The sequence below is a fragment of the Mastigoproctus giganteus genome, chromosome 2 (genome assembly GCF_048544385.1).
Source record: "Mastigoproctus giganteus isolate SK-2022 chromosome 2, ASM4854438v1, whole genome shotgun sequence".
NCBI classification, from domain to species: Eukaryota; Metazoa; Arthropoda; class Arachnida; order Uropygi; family Thelyphonidae; genus Mastigoproctus; species Mastigoproctus giganteus.
Genome location: NC_143576.1, coordinates 49,759,171 through 49,778,486, shown reverse-complemented (window position 1 = coordinate 49,778,486; position 19,316 = coordinate 49,759,171). Strand labels below are relative to the sequence as shown.

The 19,316-nt window shown below is 38.6% G+C and overlaps 1 protein-coding gene across 1 annotated transcript in view; it reads left to right on the top strand.

Moving 5' to 3' along the window:
• The window catches only part of mr (anaphase promoting complex subunit morula), a 596,234-nt gene that overhangs the window by 352,728 nt on the left and 224,190 nt on the right, over positions 1–19,316 (top strand). Inside the window, exon 8 of the mRNA XM_090388952.1 lies at positions 15,643–15,818. Within this exon, the coding sequence (XP_090245078.1) occupies positions 15,643–15,818 (176 nt within the window). The remainder of the gene's footprint in view (positions 1–15,642; positions 15,819–19,316) is intronic.

The following is a 19,316-nucleotide window of genomic DNA, read 5'->3' as shown; positions in this document are numbered from 1 at the left end:
ACCATCCAAGAAGAAAAAGACGATTGAGGAGTTCTGGGGAAACATGGAGCAGAGAATTAAGGCATAACAACCGAGCTACCAGGATAGAAGTAGAACACAAGAAAACCAAGGATGTACAAGAAATGAGAGGGTGGTAGATCGGGAAGAAGAAGAAGTAAAACAGATAGTAGTAGTAGTAGTAGTGGCATGTGATGCAAGAAAGCAAATGTATGAGCTTATGCAGCATCAGCCAAAAAAAAAAAAAAAAAAATCACACCATTCCCTCCAAATGCCTGTCCAATTCCTCCTTAAATTTATTCAACCTATCAACTTCCACAACGACAGATGGAAGTTTGTTCCAGCAATTAACCACCCGCTGGCTAAAGGCAAATTTCCGCACATCTATTCTACATCTCTACAATGGGGCATAAATTAATTTGAATTTATGCCCCCTTAGGTTCGTAATCTGAACAAGTGGAAGGATCCCATCAGAATTCAGCGTGCTCAACCCATTCAAGGCCTTATATACCTCAATCAGATCACCGCGCAGGTGCCTAGTCTCCAGCCACTGCAATTTGCAGAACTTAAGCCTCTCTTGGTAAGAGGATCCCTTCATTCCCCTCACCAATCTTGTTGCCCTTCTCTGTACACGCTCAAGTAAATCTACATCCTTCCTAAAATTAGGCCTCCAGACCTGTACGCAGTACTCTAGGTGTGGCCTGACCATTGCCTTATACAGAGGGATAATCGCCTCCTTTTCCCTGCTAGCAAAATTCCTATATACCATTGACAAAACCCCATGACCTGCCCTGGCAGCCTGTCTACATTGCTCAGAGAACTTCATATCTGACTGCACAATTACTCCCAGGTCCTTTTCATTTTCTACCACCTTAAGTGTAGTACCACACAGTTGGTACATTTCTCTGGTGTTACTTCTACCCATATGCAGTACTTTGCATTTGTCAAGGTTAAACTTCAGTTGCCACTTCTTAGCCCATCTGCCCAAATTATCTAGATCCTGTTGCAGTTGCACACTGCCATTACTGTCATTAACAACCCTGCCAACCTTTGTATCATCTGCAAACTTCGACATTAAGCCTGATATACCTTCATCAATATCATCGATAAATACACAAAACAACAGTGGACCTAACACCGAACTCTGTGGAACTCCACTAATAACATTAGTCCAAGAAGAGCAGCACCCATTGATTACCACCCTCTGTCTTCTCCCACTTAACCATCCTTTTATCCATTGTAGCAACTTACCCTTAATACCATTCTGCTCCAATTTGTACAATAGTCTTCCATGCGCAACAGTGTCAAAAGCTTTCCTGAAATCCAAATATTTGATATCAAAATTATTTTTTTGCATCCAGTTCCTTTGTAACCACATCATAATATCCTATCAAATTTGTCAGACAAGACTTTCCCTTAACAAACCCATGCTGTGTCTGAATTATTGCTGCAGTCTTGTCTAGATGATCCTGCAATGCATCTTTAACCAGTGACTCCATTATTTTACCCGGAACAGAAGTTAAACTAACTGGTCTGTAATTACTCGTGTCACCCTTCGATCCCCCTTTGTGAATTGGGGATACATTTGCATCTCCAGTCCGTGGGAACCTCCCCTGAGTCCAAGGATGCTCTCATAATTATGGCTAAGGGTTTGCTTAGTTGTTTTGCCGCCTCCTTTAATATAACTGGATAGATCCCATCCACCCCAGGTGCTTTTCTTATGTTTAACTTCAACAATTTCTCTTCCACTTTGCTCTCAGTTATTACAAGATCATTAAGCACCCTGCTACAATATGATAACCTTCTGCCATTTTCAAACCTTAATAACTCCTCATGTGTGAATGTAGATGCAAAATACTCATTCAGTTTGTTTGCTATCTGAGCAGGATCATCAACAGTCGAACCATCGATGTCAAGTGGACCAATCAGATTCATCCCCTTCCTTTTAGAGTTTATATAAGTAAAGAAATCTTTGCTGTTTTTCTTAGCATCTTTTGCCAAGGATTTCTCGTAATCTGCCTTCGCCTGCTGAACCTCCTTTGTGACCTGATTACAGATTAACTTATATCTGCCATAGGCTTCTGAGTCGCTTGATAATTTATATGCATCCCATGCATTTTTCTTCTCTGTTACGAGTCTCATTAGTTCATTTGACAACCATTTAGGCCTAAACCTTGAACAATATTTCTTAATAGGTATGAAACTTTTAGTAGCTTCCACGATTAATTCCTTGAATGCTTCCCACTTAGAATTTACTGTTGGTAACATCGTCAGTTGATCCCACTGTACAGAATTTAAAAACTGTCGGAGACCACTGTACTCGCCTTTACGGAAGCAAAAACCCTTTCCTTTACCCCTGATGGTAATTAAATCTTTAAGTAAATCCCACGTCAGTACATTGTGATCACTGCCACCTAGTGGTTCTTTTATCTGCAAATTCCTAATACATGAATGATCACTGCTGATAACCAGATCAAGAGTATTACTTGATCTGGTTAGATGAACAAGAACACTCAAAACTAGCAAATTCCAGGTATAGATAACATCCACAACTACTAGTACAACAAGCTCACTTGCACACACAAACACTGGGAAGAGCAGTTCACCCGAATGATAACCAGAGACAATCCTGAAGTTTCTCACTTAAGAAATCACATATCTGAAGCCTAAAGATGAGTGGAAGAAGGCCCTAACAGAATTCGAAGGAATGGACCCAACAAAGACTCACGAGATACCAGAGCAGAGGCCAAATAGAACCATGTGGAGAGTCACAGACCATGTGAATCGGCACATAATACTGCACACAAGAAATACATACAAATACATACATACATACAAGAAACCCTGCAAAATATAGGCCAATCACCTGCCTCCCAACAATGTACAAGATCCTGACCAGTTGCATAACCAGGAAGATATCAGACCACCTGGAGAGCCAGAACATAATGGCCGAACAGCTGAAAGGATGGAAGCGAAGGAGCAATTAACCATAGATGCCACAGTTATGGAGCAAGCCTACAAGAAGCACTGCAACATGTACACAGCCTACATCGATTGCCGCATGACCTTCGACTCTGTGCCTTGTAGCTGGCTAATAGAGGCGTTGAAGATCTACAAAGTCAACCTGATAGTGACAAACTTCCTAGGAGGAACGATGGCGAAATGGAGTACCACCATTAAGGTCGAAAACATCGCAACCAGGCCAATCGCCATCAGGAGAGGAATCTTTCAGGGATATGCCCTGAGCCCATTGTGGTTCTGTCTAGCACTTAACCCGCTATCCACCATGCTCAACAGTAGCAAGTACGGATATAACCTCAAAGAAAGAAGGAAGAACCTGTACACTCTCACCCACCTGATGTACATGGATGACATCAAGCTTTATGTGGGAACCAAGAAGCACCTCCAGCAGCTACTCCAGATCACCGAAGAATTCAGCAATGATATTAGTGGGGAATTTGGTCTAGACAAATGTAAGACCCACGGATTGCGTCAGGGAAAATTAGTCAACCAAAACTACCAGCTGCAGACTGGTAAAGAGGTCAAAGCCATGGCAGAGGGAGAGGCCTACAAATGCTTGGGGATGATTCAGGCTCAGCAGTTACAGCAGAAGGAAATTAAGGCCTGCCTGACCGAAAAATACTATCAGAGGCTCAGAAATCTGCTGAAAGCAAAACTGAATGGAGGGAACACAGTTAAAGCCATAAACACCTATGCAGTTCCAGTGCTAACATACTCCTTCGGGGTCATAGATTGTATTAACGCCAAGCTGGAGGATATCATGAGAAAGACAAGGAGAATGATGATCAAGAGCTGCCAACATCAACCGAGATCTGCCGTGGAGAGACTGACAATTGCCCGGGAAGAAGGAGGAAGGGGCCTGATAGACCTCATTGAGCAACAGAAGACAGCGATAGTTGACCTGAATGATTACTTCCAGAAACACAAAGCAGCACTCCACAAAGCCGTAAGGAAGATAGACAAGCAGTATACCCCACTCAACCTAAGCAGGAGGTACAAACAAAGGTAGAAAGATGGACAGAGAAGACACTCCATGGCAGACACTACAATGATCTCCATCAAGATCACATAGATAAAACTGCTTCCAATGTATGGCTCACGAGCGGGATGCTCTTCCCCGAGACTGAAGGATTCATGCTCGCCATCCAAGGCCAGGTAATTATCAGAAATTATAGAAAATGCATCGCCAAGGAGCCCGGAGCGTCCAATGATACATGTCGACAATGCCACCAGGCCTCAGAAACAATCCAATACATCACCGCGTTTGTGCAAGGTGATCACGCAGACTGAGTACACCCATAGACACAATCAGGTAGCAAGGATAATACATCTGAAGCTAGCGAGGAAATACCAGTTGACCAAAGAAAGTGTACCATACTACAAGTACGAACCACAGGCAGTACTAGAGACCCTAACCCACAAGCTGTACTGGGACTGTGCCATAATAACTGATAGGACAATCCCACACAAGACCGGACATAACCCTTGTGGACAAGAGGGAAAAGACTACCTATCTGATTGACATAGCAGTACCCAAAACTGGCAACCTGCAGAAAACCCATGGGGAAAAAATCAGGAAGTACATGAACCTAAGACAGTAGATCAAAGAGATGTGGCATATGGAACAAGTAACGACCATCCCAGTCATCATGTCAACCACAGGTATGGTGCCAAAGACTCTACTTAACAGCCTAGCAGCAATAGGTCTCCCAGCGAACACCTACAAGGAACTCCATGAAGTCACAACCCTGAACACCTGTAGGATAGTCAGAGAGTTCCTTGACCAACAGTATCATCAGACATAACAACCACCCTGTGTATTTGGTAACAATACCCATCATGAGGTGGAACCCCCAATCAGGGAGAAATAATATGAGCCATAATAATAATAATATATATTCACTTACATTAACGTATTAACCATCTCTCTGCCGTCTGCCCAGTTGTAGAGACTGTGTAGCTTCTAAAACTGTCATAGTTCCCTCCTCTTTCCTAAAATTAATCCCCATGCTTTTGTTTTTATCAATTATGGTCTCTTTCTTCATGTCTCAACTGATGGCTGCATGATCATTTCCTGTTAATGGTTCCAGTGCTCTGAGTCCTATGTTGCCATCTAGTTCATGGGTAAAATAATGTCCAGAATATGCTCCCTTTTATAAAATGCTGATACAAATAGCAATAATCTAGTTTATTTAAAAATTTGTCTCCAGTGGTGGGTTTCCATTTTGCTTGCATGATTTGGTACAGAATAAATTGGATTTGTCCATAATAAGACATTCACAGTTGCTCGCTATTTCTATGTGCATGTAGAGGCACCTTTTTCACAGTCTTTTAGTTAGATGCTTCCCTTTCATTTTACCTTTGAATTTGGTTACTTCTCACAATACAGATTCTTTGCTTTCATGCATAAGTTCTGTGATCTGGAAAGCTTTAGTCACCCCCTCAAGCTGCTTTTGATATGAACATAGGCTTCTTAGTGTTAACACAGTTAAGACTAAGTATTCTTGCCCTATAGTTTATTGTTCTAATATGCTCCTTTAAGTTATTTAAGCTTGTTTCCCTAGCATTAGCTTTCCTTTCATTTGAAAAACCACTACCTTTCGCACATATAGCTGTTGCAGCAACACACAATAACTTTTGAGATGGGTGCAAGTAAAATGTTATATTATCAGATGCATATCTATATTATCCATCCCTTAACTAGCAGCTTCCTTGAACTCTGAATTTATCCTCAATGATATTGGCAAAAACTTTTGCGCCACCTTTGTTCTAATTAATAATGAGCATAATCAAGAAGCCATAATACCAGCTAACAAAATATTTACCTCCAATAACTTAAATGCTGTTTTTAATCAATTATTATGCATAGATTTCGAAAATCACCATGATAGTTAAATATACAGGGAGTTACATTTTACCAAAGTATGCCAATTTTGCATCATCTAGCAGGTAACTTGACACATACTGATTTATTTTAAAAGATACAAGTTAGTTCTCTTAATTTTAGCAATCGATTCTGGCCTCTTTTGCCTTTTCTTGCCTTCTGGCCTTTTCTTGTGATAAACATAATCAGACTTCTTCATAAATCGTTGCATTGGAAATTGCAATTTGAAAAGAGCACACTTGGTGTTTTTTCTGAGGATTTTTGTAGGCAGTTCCAAGGTTTTCCAAGTATTAACATGTTCTTGTGGGTTGTAAATCTATACTCCAAACATATAATAGAATGCATAATATTTTTTTACAATTTAGTATCAGCATTAGTTGAGGCATATGATGCAGTAAAGTAAACTTATATAACATTAGCCTAAAAAACAAAATCCTTCTCATTTTGCCCATCCGGTCACTCCAATTTTTTTTTTTTTTTTTGTCTAGTTCAGCTTTATATTTATTTAAGCTATCAACTTCCGCAACAACAGATGGAAGTCTATTCCAGCAATCAACTAATCACTGGCTAAAACCAAACATCCACACATCTGTTCTACAACTGTCTTTCCTCAATTTGAATCTATGCCTCCTGAGGTTCTTAAGCAGAAGTGTCCTATCAGCATTGAGCCTGCTCAAATCATTCAAAGCCTTATAGACCTCAGTCAGATCACCTCACAGGTGCCTAGTCTCCAGATGCTGCAACTTGCAGAACTTGAAGCTTACTTCATAAGTGCACCCCTTTCGCCAATCTTCTTGCCCTTCTCTGTACACGTTCTAGCAACTCTATATCCTTCCTAAATGAGGCCTCCAAACCTGTACGCAGTACCCAAGGTGTGGCGTGACCATTGCCTTATACAAAGGGATAATCAAAGGGATTGCTTTATGCAAAGGGATAATTTTGCTAGCAAAATTCCTATATATCATTGACAAAACTCCATGATCTGCTCTGGCAGCCCGTCTGCACTACAAAGAGAACTTCATATCCGACTGAACAATTACCCCCAGGTCTTTTTCATTGTCCACCTCCCTGAGAGTAGTACCACACAGTTGGTATATTTCTCTTGGGTTACTGCTACCCATATGCAGTACTTTGCATTTGTCAATGCTAAACTTCATTTGCCACTTCTTAACCCATCTGCCTAACTTTTCTTGATCCTGTTGCAGTAGCATACTGTCTTAATGTCATTAACAACCCTGTCAACCTTTGTATCATCTGCCAACTTGGACATTAATCTTGATATACCTTCATCAATATCATTGATGAATACAGAAACAACAATGAGCCCAGCTGTGAGACTCCACTAATAACATTAGTTCGCATAGAGCAGTGTCCATTTATTATCACTATCTCCCACTCAACCATCCCTTTATCCATTGCAGCAACTTGCCTTTAATGCCATACTGCTCCAATTTGTAAAGCAGTCTTCCATGTGCAACAGTACCAAATTTTTTCCTAAAATCCAAGGATATGATAACAAAATTTTTTGCATCCAGTTTCTTTGAGAGCACATCGTAGTATCCAGTCAAATTGGTCAGACACTTCTCCTCCTTAAAAAAACCCATGCTGTATCTGAACTACTACTGCAGTCTTGTCTAGGTGATCCTGAATTGCTTCATTAACCAGTGACTCCAGTATTTTCCCCAGAACAGAAGTTAAACTTAACAAGTCTATAATTATTTTTGTCACCCTTTGAACCTCCTTTGTGAATTGGGGATACATTTGCACATTTCCAGTCCAATGGGGACCTCCCCTGAACCTAAGGATTCTCTCATAATTATGGCTAAGGGTTTGCTAACTTCCCTTGCTGTCTGCTTCAATATAACTAGATAGATTCCATCTGCCCATTTGGGAGTACAATGTCTACAGAAGGGATAGACAGGATAGGAAGGGAGGAGGGGTTATGCTATTAGTTAAGAAATACATAAAATCCAAGGAAGTGAAGCCAGTCGACATTGCTGGACAGTGCAGTGTCGAGTCAGTTTGGTGTGACATAAGCATTGGGAGATCAAAATTGAGAATAGGAGTGTGCTATAGGCCTAATGACTCTGGTGAGTATAATAAGAAATTGTACAGGGAAATAGAGTGGGCCAGTAAATCAGAGAGTCTTATAATGGGGGATTTTAATTTCCCAGATATTGACTGGAATTTGGGGGCTGGTCACTCACACACTAGCAAGGCTATTGGGGATTTATTGGATGATTGTTTTCTACATCAGCATGTTCGGGAGGCAACTAGAGGGAGTAATACTCTTGATTTGATTATCAGTAGTGATTCTTCATGCATTAAGAATCTGCAGGTAAATGAACCACTAGGTGGCAGTGATCACAGTGTGCTGAAGTGGGATTTACTCAAAGAGGTAACTACCATTAGGAGTAAAGGGAAGGGTTATTGCTTTCATAAAATCGACTACGATGGACTGAGACAGTATTTAAATTCTATACAGTGGCACCAACTGATGATGTTACCAACAGCAAATTCAAAATGGGAAGCATTCAAAGAACTTATCTTGGAAGCTACTAGGCTTTATATACCAATTAAGAAATATTGTTCAAGGTTTAGGTCTAAATGGATGTCAGATGAACTAATGAGACATATGGCAGTGAAGAAAAATGCATGGGATACATACAGATTAACACGTGACACAGAAGCCTATGATAGATACAAGTTGATCTGTAACCAAGTTACAAAGGAGGTTAGGCAGGCGAAGGCAGATTACGAGAAATCTTTGGCAAGGGATGCAAAGAGTTCTTTACTTATGTAAACTCTAGAAGGAAGGGGATGAATCAGATTGGTCCACTTGATATCGATACGTCAACTGTTAATGATCCTGCTCAGCTAGCTAACAAACTAAATGAATATTTTGCATCGACATTGACACATGAGGAGTTATTCAGCGAGGGGAATGCCAGAGGTGTATTCAACTCTGGCAGTAAGCTAGAGAATCTTGTAATTACTGAGAGTAAAGTGGAGGAGAAATTGTTGAAGATAAATACAAGAAAGGCACCTGAGGTGGATAGGATCTATCCAGTTATATTAAAGGAGGCAGCAAAGGAATTAAGCAAACCCTTAGCCATAATTATGAGAGCTTCCTTGGACTCAGGGGAAGTACCCATGGACTGGAGATGTGGAAATGTGACTCCAATTCACAATGGAGGATCAAAGGGCGACACAAGTAATTATAGACCTGTTAGTTTAACTTCTGTTCCAGGAAAATTAATGGAGGCACTGGTTAAAGAAGCACTGCAGGATCATCTAGACAAGACTTCAGTTATAGCTCAGACACAGCATGGTTTTGTTAAGGGGAAATCTTGCCTGACCAATTTGATTGGATACTATGATGCAGTCACAAAAGAACTGGATGCAGGGAATAACTTTGATATTATATACTTGGATCTTAGAAAGGCTTTTGATACTGTTGCACATGGAAGACTGCTGCACAAATTGGAGCAGTCTAGCATTGGAGGCAAATTGCTGCTATCGATAAAGGGATGGTTGAGGGGGAAAAGACAGAAAGTGGTAATCAATAGACACTGCTCATCGTGGACTAATGTTATTAGTGGAGTCCCTCAGGGTTCAGTATTGGGTCCATTATTGTTTTCTCTATTTATAAATGATATTGATGATGGTATATCAAGCTTAATGTCTAAGTTTGCAGACAATATGAAGGTTGGCAGGGTTGTCAAGGACACTACTGACACTATGCTACTGCAACAGGATGGGGAAAGGTTGAGCAGATGGGCTGAGAGGTGGCAAATGAAGTTTAACATTGACAAATGTAAAGTACTACATATGGGAAACAGCAACCCCAGAGCAACGTATCAACTCTGTGGTACTACACTGACAGTGTTAGAGAATGAAAGGTTCCTGGGGGTGGTTGTGCAGTGCAGACGGGCTGTAAGAGTAGCTCATGGTGTATTGTCAATGATAAATAGGGATTTTTCTAGCAGGAATTAGGAGGTGATTATTCCCTTGTATAAGGCAATGGTCAGGCCACACCTAGAGTACTGTATACAGGTCTGGAGGCCTCATTTCAAGAAGGATGTAGAGATGCTGGAACGAGTACAGAGAAGGGCAACAAGATTGGTGAATGGAACAAAGGGGTGCTCTTACGAAGAAAGGCTTAAGTTTTGCAAATTACAGTGTCTGGAGACTAGGCACCAGCGAGGTGATCTGATAGAGGTGTATAAAGCCTTGAATGGTTTGAGCATGCTCAATGCTGATGGGATTCTTCCTCTTGCTCAGAATAATCACCTGAGAGGGCATAAATTCAAATTGAGGAAAGACAGATGTAGGATAGACGTGAGGAACTTTGCCTTTAGCCAGCGGGTGGTTGGTTGGTTGGTGGAACAGACTTCCCTCCCTTGTCATGGAAGTTGATAGCCTAAATAAGTTTAAGGCTCAGCTGGACAGGTATTTCGAACGAACAGAGGGGTGAAGTGGAAGTGGTTATTTTTTATTATATTTATTTAATTATTTATTTTATTATTATTATTATTTTTTTTTTGGCTGATGCTGTATAAGCTTGCTTTCTTGCATCACATGCCTCTACTAATGCCTTTTTTATGTTTAATTTCAACTATTTCTCTTCCACTTTGCTCTCAGTTATTACTAAAGCACTTAGCTTCCTGTTAGAGTTTGATAAATATCTGGCATTCCCCTCCATGAATAAGTCCTTATGTGTGAATGTAGATGCAAAATACTCATTCAGTTTGTCAACTATCTTAGCAGGATCATCATCAGTTGAACCACCAGTATCAAGTGGACCAATCTGATTCATCCCCTTTCTTCTAGAGTTTACATAAGTAAAAAAGTCTGTTGTTTTTCTTTACATCCTCTATCAAGGATTTCTCGTAATCAGCCTTTGCTTGCCTAACCTCCTTTGTGACTCGATTATAGTCAGATATAAGCTTGATTATAGCTTATATCTGCCATAGGCTTCTGTGTCACCTGGTAATTTATATGCATCCTGCACATTTTTATTCTCTGCCACGCACCTCATTAGTTCATCTGATATCCACTTAGATCTAAATCTTGATTGATTGGTTTGACAGATTGATGGATTGACAGTATTGATTAGTTGGTATGAAAAGCCTAGTATCTTCTAAGATTAATTCCTTGAAGGCTTCCCATTTAGAATTCTCTGTTTTAAATGGGAAGCCTTCAAGGAGTTAATTATATTACACACTTAAATTATACATATATATGCACACATTTTAAACATTGGTACATCTTTTTATGTTGACGTGATAGACTTTTTATGGGTATTTTTTGAATCAGCCCATTTATTTTCTCCAGAATCGCATATTTTTATTGCGGTGGTATGACAAAAAGTAGTTTTTGTTGGCTAGTGTAATCAATCATTCGTTTGTCTTTTGATTATTTCAATTATATTCATATTATTCAAATGATTCATATGATTATGAAGAATCATTTGATTGTGACAGTTCATTCAGTTATGGAAAATCATTCAAATGATACAATCAAAATATTTTATTCCAATGATATAATTGATTAATATTGGGGAAATTTGAAATGTTCTGTTTATGAAAATAATTCTTACTCAGTGGAAATGTTTAAAAGAATAATATTGACTATTCAGTCATAACTATTAACAAAAATTGACAATGATACTATCTGCTAATCTGGCAGGTAGTATCATGGCCCCTTAAGAGGGCCAGCAAGAAAATATGTAATCTTGTTGAGTCCCTGGTTGGGGTTAATTGTTGATTTTTTTTTTTTTTTTTTTGTTTCTTCCTAATAATGCCTTTAGTATTGAATGTGCTGGTTTTTTTTTGTTTTTTTTTTTTTTTTTGGTTTTTTTCCATGTATACTGTTTTTGCTTCGTAAAAGCTGAGTCACACCAAGGGGGTAGGCAGTATCGTTTACATTACTACATTGTGTCTGGCCAAGTATAGTTCACTGTGTAGTGAAACACTGCTTTTCATCACAATGGCATGTTTCCCACTGTTCAAAATTTTCTGAAGTGGTTAGCTCATTTATGAACAGTAAATCTTGCCAATCCATTTTTTTTAATGGAATGACATCTTCCTGGAATGCAAAGGCATTCCAGGAAGATGTCACAGAAGGATCCTACATTAACAGAAAAGAGATTTGGGTGTTGGGGGAGTTAGATTTTTGCATTTTAGAATTCAACAAAAAATTGGGGGATTAGGGAATTCTGTTATAGTTGGACAAGTATGCTATGTATGATACCAGCCACAATATTGCCAGAATATTATACACTGTTACATTGTGATTTTTTTTTTTCCCTTCTTTATTTAGAAGGGATAAATTTGCAAGTGACATTCAAGAGGAATTTGCAAAGAAAGATAAAATGATTCATGAAAAGGTAAAAATGATCATGATTAAAAATGAGTATGCAAAGCAGTGTATTGCAATTGTTTTTCTATTTCAGCCATGCAGTGGCTGAATTATTTAGTGAATGCAACAAAAATCTTGGTGAACAAGAATATGAATAATTTCATGTTTATAATATTTGTCACATATACATGCAAAATTAATAGATGTTTATTATTTATTTTTCATTGAAATATGTTAATCTCAAACCTTTTTTGTATGGACTTAATTTTTTGTGTTGAAATAATACCTCCACAAACTTAAATTTAGTAGAGATTAAACATTTCATGTTTATATTTTGTTACCAATATTTTTCTGAAAATTTAACTATAATCAATAAACCTTTTAATTATTAAAATTAAAAACAAAATTAATTTCATTAAAATCAATATGTATTTTTAGTGGTGAAAAAACCCATTTCTAAATTTTCTATTATTGTTAAAAGAACAGAAAAACTTATTAACAGAAGAACCTAAGTTAATAAACACTGCAGTCTACTGGAATATTACAACGAGGAATATTACAACTTTCTGAAAGTGATAAAGCCCAAGAAACCTATAGGGAAACAGAAATCCAAAGAAGAAAAAATTAGTCAAGAAACACTTGTCATGATGAACCAAAGACGACAAATGAAGAGCAAGAAAAACACTGACAGGGAGAAAATTGAGTATACTGAGTTATGCAAAGCCATTAGAAAGAGACTCAGAGAGGACATAAGAAGATTTAACACAAGAAAAGTAGAACAAGCATTGAGGGAAAACAAAGGATTTAAATCAGCAGCCATGAGCAGTAATACTGAAAGACAAATGATACTGAAACTGAAGAATAGCGATGGTGTACTTATAAACAGCAGAGAAGGCATAATTCAAATAGCAGAAGACTACTATAGAGAATTATACAAGGAGCGAGGGAATGATACCAGCAGTGGGGAAAATGGATTGCAAAGTAGCAACACATACGACATACCCAATATTCTTCCTGATGAGGTAGAACATGCATTGAAGAAAATGAAGAATCGGAAAGCCCCGGGGGAAGATGAAGTTACTGTAGAGCTGTTAAAATTGGGAGGAAGAGACATAACACAAAAACTGGCAAGGCTCTTCACAAAGTGCATTAAAAAAGGTGTGATGCCTAAGCAATGGAATAATGCAATCATAGTTTTGCTGCATAAGAAAGGAGACAAATCAGAAATTGGAAATTATAGACCAATTAGCTTGTTATCCCATATCTACAAGTTGTTCACAAGGGTCATTACTAACAGATTAGAAAGAATACTTGATGAGAATCAACCGAAAGAACAAGCAGGCTTTAGGACAGGATTCTCAACTATGGATCACCTTCACGTAATATCACAGCTAATGGAGAAAGCAAATGAATATAAAACAACATTATGCTTGGCATTTGTGGATTATGAAAAGGCATTTGACTCCATACAGCATAAGGCAATGTTTCGGGCACTGGAAAGACAAGGCATAGATACTCCATATATTATGATTTTGAAGAAAATATATGAGAGTGCTACATCCTTTATTAGACTAGACAAAGACAGTAGCAAATTTAAAATCGAGAAAGGAGTTCGACAAGGAGACACAATATCTCCGAAGCTGTTTACTGCTGCTCTTGAGGAAGCTTTCAGAAGATTAGACTGGTCGCAGAAAGGAGTCAATGTGAACGGAGAGTACCTAAACCATTTACGATTTGCAGATGACATTGTGATTATAAGCCACGATCCCAAAGAATTAGAGGAAAATCTTAATCAGTTATGCACAGTTAGTAAGGATTTTGGACTAAAGATGAATATGGCTAAAACAAAAGTAATGATGAACAAGTATGCCACGGAAAGGGAAATAATGATTGAAGGAGCAGTAATTGAAAAGGTGGAGTCATATACTTATCTGGGACAAGTTATTAGCTGTAATAATGATAAATGGCTGGAAGTCAAGAGAAGAATAAATTTTGGATGGATAGCATTCAGGAAATATAGTCACATATTGAAGAGCAATATCCCAGTTTGTCTGAAACGTAAAATAATGAATCAATGTATACTCCCCACCATGACTTATGGAAGTGAAACTTGGGCACTCACCAAAAGAATGGAAGAGAAGCGAAGACTGGAACGAATTATATTGGGAATCAGACTGTTAGATAAGAAGAGAAACACATGGATTAGGCAGCAAACTCAAGTAAAGGACATTCTTATCAAAACTAAAGAACTAAAATGGTCTTGGGCAGGACACATAGCTCGAAGACATGATGACAGATGGACTAAGAAAATAACAGAATGGTACCCAAGAGGAGCTAGAAGAAAACCTGGAAGACAAAGGCGGAGATGGATAGATGAAATTCATGAGTTTTTGAGTAGTAAATGGATGGCCAGTGCTCAAAACAGAAGGAACTGGAAAGTTGCTGGAGAGGCCTTCATCCTGCACTGGATTGAAAATGGCTGATGATGATGATGCAGTCTACTGATAAAATATCAATCATTGATACACTAAAGTACAATCCAAAAAGCCAATTATGTTTTTCAAATATTAAATTTAATATTCAAATATTAGATATTAAATATTAAAATCTGGAACCTGTCAGGGGAGCAATATCATTATATAACAAAAGGGGTGGCCGATACTGTCATGTTCAGAAGACATTGAGTTATATTCAGAGAATGAAATCCTCTGAACAAGTTTTCATGCTTTGAATCGATGTATTTATCAACAGGATCACCATTTACAACATTTGTTTAAAGTTTTTAATATTGTATGTTATATATTCCTTTTAAATAAATAAATAATTTCTTTTAAAAAAAGTTTGGCCATTTCAAGGATGTTTTTGAGATGGGAAGTTTTTTTGTTTTTTTTTTGGCTGATGCTGTATAAGCTTGCTTTCTTGCATCATATACCTCTGCGAATGCTAAATACTATGCATGCTAATTTTGTAGCAATAAAAGTTTTTTTTTTTTAAATGGTTGTGTTTTAAATGAGATCCCCTTAAAATACATATACAAGTATTCTACAGGGTCATTGAAAAAGGTGTCCGTGATTTCCCTTTTAATTATCTTCGGAAATATTTGATGGAATTACTGTGATCATAGCAGCTAACAGTGTGGTAACTGAGTTTTATTTGACACCTCAACAATGACCTTGGCTGTGCTGTGAGTGCACACAGAATGACTCCTTGGCACACCTTTTTCAATGACCCGGTATATGTATTATATGTATAAAAAAACAGTTTCAGTATTTGTATGTATATTGGAGTGGCTATATGCTTCATGGTGAGAATTTTTTATTTTATACAAAACATTATATTTATCTCCATGTTCAAATAAATTCATTTTGGTTTTATAGATCAAGAAAAGACACAGTACGGTGTATAGTTTCCAGCTTGACTGACGACAGTAATAGTGAACTTGCTAGTGAGCTTTTAAAAGGAGCACCATTAATGCTGGATGATAACTACCACAGTGATGAAGAAGAGGAAGCATGGGAGACCTGGCAACCAGATCCTCTGGATGCTGATCCAAGTATGCACAACTTTATTTTAAACAAAGTAGAAGATTATTTCTTTACATATATAAGCACCGCAAACAAACATATACAATATAATACATGTAGCCCTCCGTTTTGTGCTGGTTCGATTTGCGCCGATTCGCAATAGCGCCAACCACAATGCCATTTTTATTTATTTATTTGTGCAATATATATATTTTTTGCAATTTTTTTATAAATTGAAAGTTTAAAATTGTCAGACAAAATTTATCGGCATCATACTGTGCTATTTATCGTGCACTGTTCACGTGATTTAGGACAATCTTAGTCAATCAGCAATTAGTACATTCGTATCAGAGACGAGAAAGATTCCCTCCCTCAAATAAACATTTGTGGATGCGGGTAGTAAAGGTCTATGTGGTGAAGCATTCAGTTAGTTGTTGTTTATGCAATTTACACGTGTTGGAAATTTATTACGCTAACATTTTTTTATTAATTGTCCTATTAATAAATTAAATAATAATAATAGTGATTGCTGTGTGCAGTTTTTTCCAATCGTGTTATAAATTGTTTAATTTAATAGACAAGCCATGTCTGGTAAAAGTAGTTAATTGAATCCTAGTGCAATATTCAGAGGATAGAAATTGATTAAAGCCGCCCTAATGTGTGTAGGGCTATGAATATGCCTCCACCAACTGTTACTACAACTTTGAAGAATGCTAATAAAATAAAACAATCGATGCCTCTGTCTAAATTAATAAATTTTCGTTGTTGTCGCGAACGATAAGTATCAGAGATGTAGTTAGCTTGGCAACAGATGGTATGTACAAGGTTGGTAAATATGATAGGTGAGACCTTACCTTGTAGTTCTTGTAAGAGTCTGAATTTACTGCAGTCAGCTCTCTTGATTTCGTAGTGGAGATTGGTTATCCACAATTTCAAGGTTTGCAGACTGAAGTTAAAGCGGGCACTGTCCATGTGAGTGTTACTAAATGGGGCTTTATAGCAGAACCCTTTAGGGCTGATGTGGTTGGTTTTGCACCTATGCACAAAGCGCAAATGTTGCAAATGTTGATGCGGGCTATCAAATTGAAGGACTTCTGCAACTGGACACAATCACTGTAAACGTTATTGGCCATAAAGAGAACTGAGGACAAATGGACCTGTTGTACTGGGATCTATGGTGAAAGAAGATTAAGTGTTAAGCAGTAAAAACAATTTAATTGCAAATAGATACAGGATATCTTAGATTTCAAGTAGATACTGTAGCTTTCGAGACAAATCATGTCTCTTTTTTAACAGAATTTAAATTTAACGGACACAGTTATGCGTGCAGTGAGGCGTGTGAATGCACGTCATTCAATCATTAAACTGGTGCTTATTGTTGCTGCACGGGCATGTGCAGTTTTCCTCCAGCATTTGTCTAGGCATAAAATGGTTGACTCTAAGATGGGGTGTAGTCTCATGCCTTTGCAGCGGTTCATGGCTCTTGAATTGCTCAATATATTGAGTGACTCTAGTGAAATTATAGTAATCTTATAATACCTTGATAAATCTGACTAAAAAAATTAATAGCAAATGCTTAGAAAACGGTACTCACCTTGTATAAATCTGCAATAAATTTTTGGTAGATGGTGGCTAAATTTAGGTTGGAAGAAGCATTAAAAAGAACTAAGGCGGGGAATGGGGTGAAAATATTTTAAACAGATTTTAAAATGAGCGCAAGGAAGTAGAAATGCAGATCTCCAATCCTTGGTTGTCATAAAGAGGTTAAAAGACTTAAATGAAAAAAAGAAAAATGAAAAAAAAGAGAGAAAATGAAAAAAAAAAAGGTTGGCACCACCGGTCTTCTCTCTTTTTTTTTCAGTTACATCTTTTAACCTCTTTATTACAACCAAGGATTGGAGATCTGCATTTCTACTTCCTTGCACTCATTTTAAAATCTGTTTAAAATATTTTCACCCCATTCCCCGCCTTAGTTCTTTTTAATGCTTCTTCCAACCTAAATTTAGCCACCATCTACCAAAAAATTTATTGCAGATTTATACAAGGTGAGTACCATTTTCTAAGCATTTGCTATTGAGTGACTCTAACCAGAGGTGGTGGCGAAAGTGCCGGGAGTAGTCTATTATTTCATAGTCTCACTTGGGATTGAGGTCCTGGTGGGTAGCCCAGAAATGCTCTGCGATTGTGGTCTGGTCGGTCTCAGCAAGGCGAATTGCTCTGTCGTGTTCTGCAAGGCGATCTTGGAGACATCTCGAAGTCTCTCCTATGTAGCAACTGTCACAGTCTGTGCAGGTTATGCGGTTTATTACACTGCTGTGTAAGAGAAGGGTGACAGGGGTCTTTACACTGGGAACTAGAGAACGTAAGCTTCTATCAGACAATTGCACACATTTTATGCGGTATTCTCTGAGGATTTTCGAGATCCTGCCTGACATGCCTGGATATTAGGGAACGTAGGCGGTAGGTATGTTGGCCTGAGTTGGTGGTCTCGGGTGGACTGTGAGCTCCTGTGCTTGCAATAGGCACTTGTCTAGTACGTGTGTTGGGTAGCCACAATTGATTAAGTCCGTCCTCACATGAGAAATCTTGCTGCACCTAGCTTCATCTGTGCTGGAATGACTCCAAACTCTGGAGAATAGAGTGCGGGCAGTGCCGTTGAGATGACTTGGGGCATGGCCCGATCTGCAGTTTGTGAACTGTCCTCACCACATAGGCTTACGGTATAGTGAGGTTTCCAGATATGGGCCCACGTGTTTTACTGTGTCCAGTTGCAGAAGTCCTTCAATTCGATAGACCGCAACAAGCAACATTTGCGCTTTGCGCATAGGTGCAAAACCAACCGCATCAGCCCTAAAGGGTTGATGCGGTTGGTTTTCCGCTATAAAGCCCCATTTAGTAACACTTGCATGGACCGTGCCTGCTTTAACTTCAGTCTTCAAACCTTGAAATTGTAGATAACCCATCTCCACTATGAAATCAAGAGAGCTGACTGCAGTAAATTCAGACTCTTACAAGAACTACAAGGTAAGATCTCACCTATCATATTTACCAACCTTGTACATACCATCTGTCGCCAAGCTCACCATATCTCTGATACTTATCGATTAAGTCCGTCCTCACATGAGAAATCTTGCTGCACCTAGCTTCATCTGTGCTGGACAGCAACGTAAATTTATTAATTTAGACAGAGAGGCCAACTCCTCAAGAACGAACACCCGTTCAACTGACACGACACTCTTCATCCTAAACCTGAGCAGCAAACAACTAACTATGGAGCAGCTCAACGTCTTGACCACCGGTATGAAGTTCGCCATCGTGCCATCAAAACCACCGATAACATAGCTCGCTATGGGAGTAGAAGCAAGCATTACCAACCTCCCTGAAGAAACCGCTAATGAAATCCATTTCAGAACAGCCGCCATCCTCCGTAGCACACGGCCCACCTGCTCAAACTTAACCACCATCAGCATGCCGCCCTTTCCTCTATAAGAAAGGACAACACCATTGTTGTACTTCCTGCTGACAAA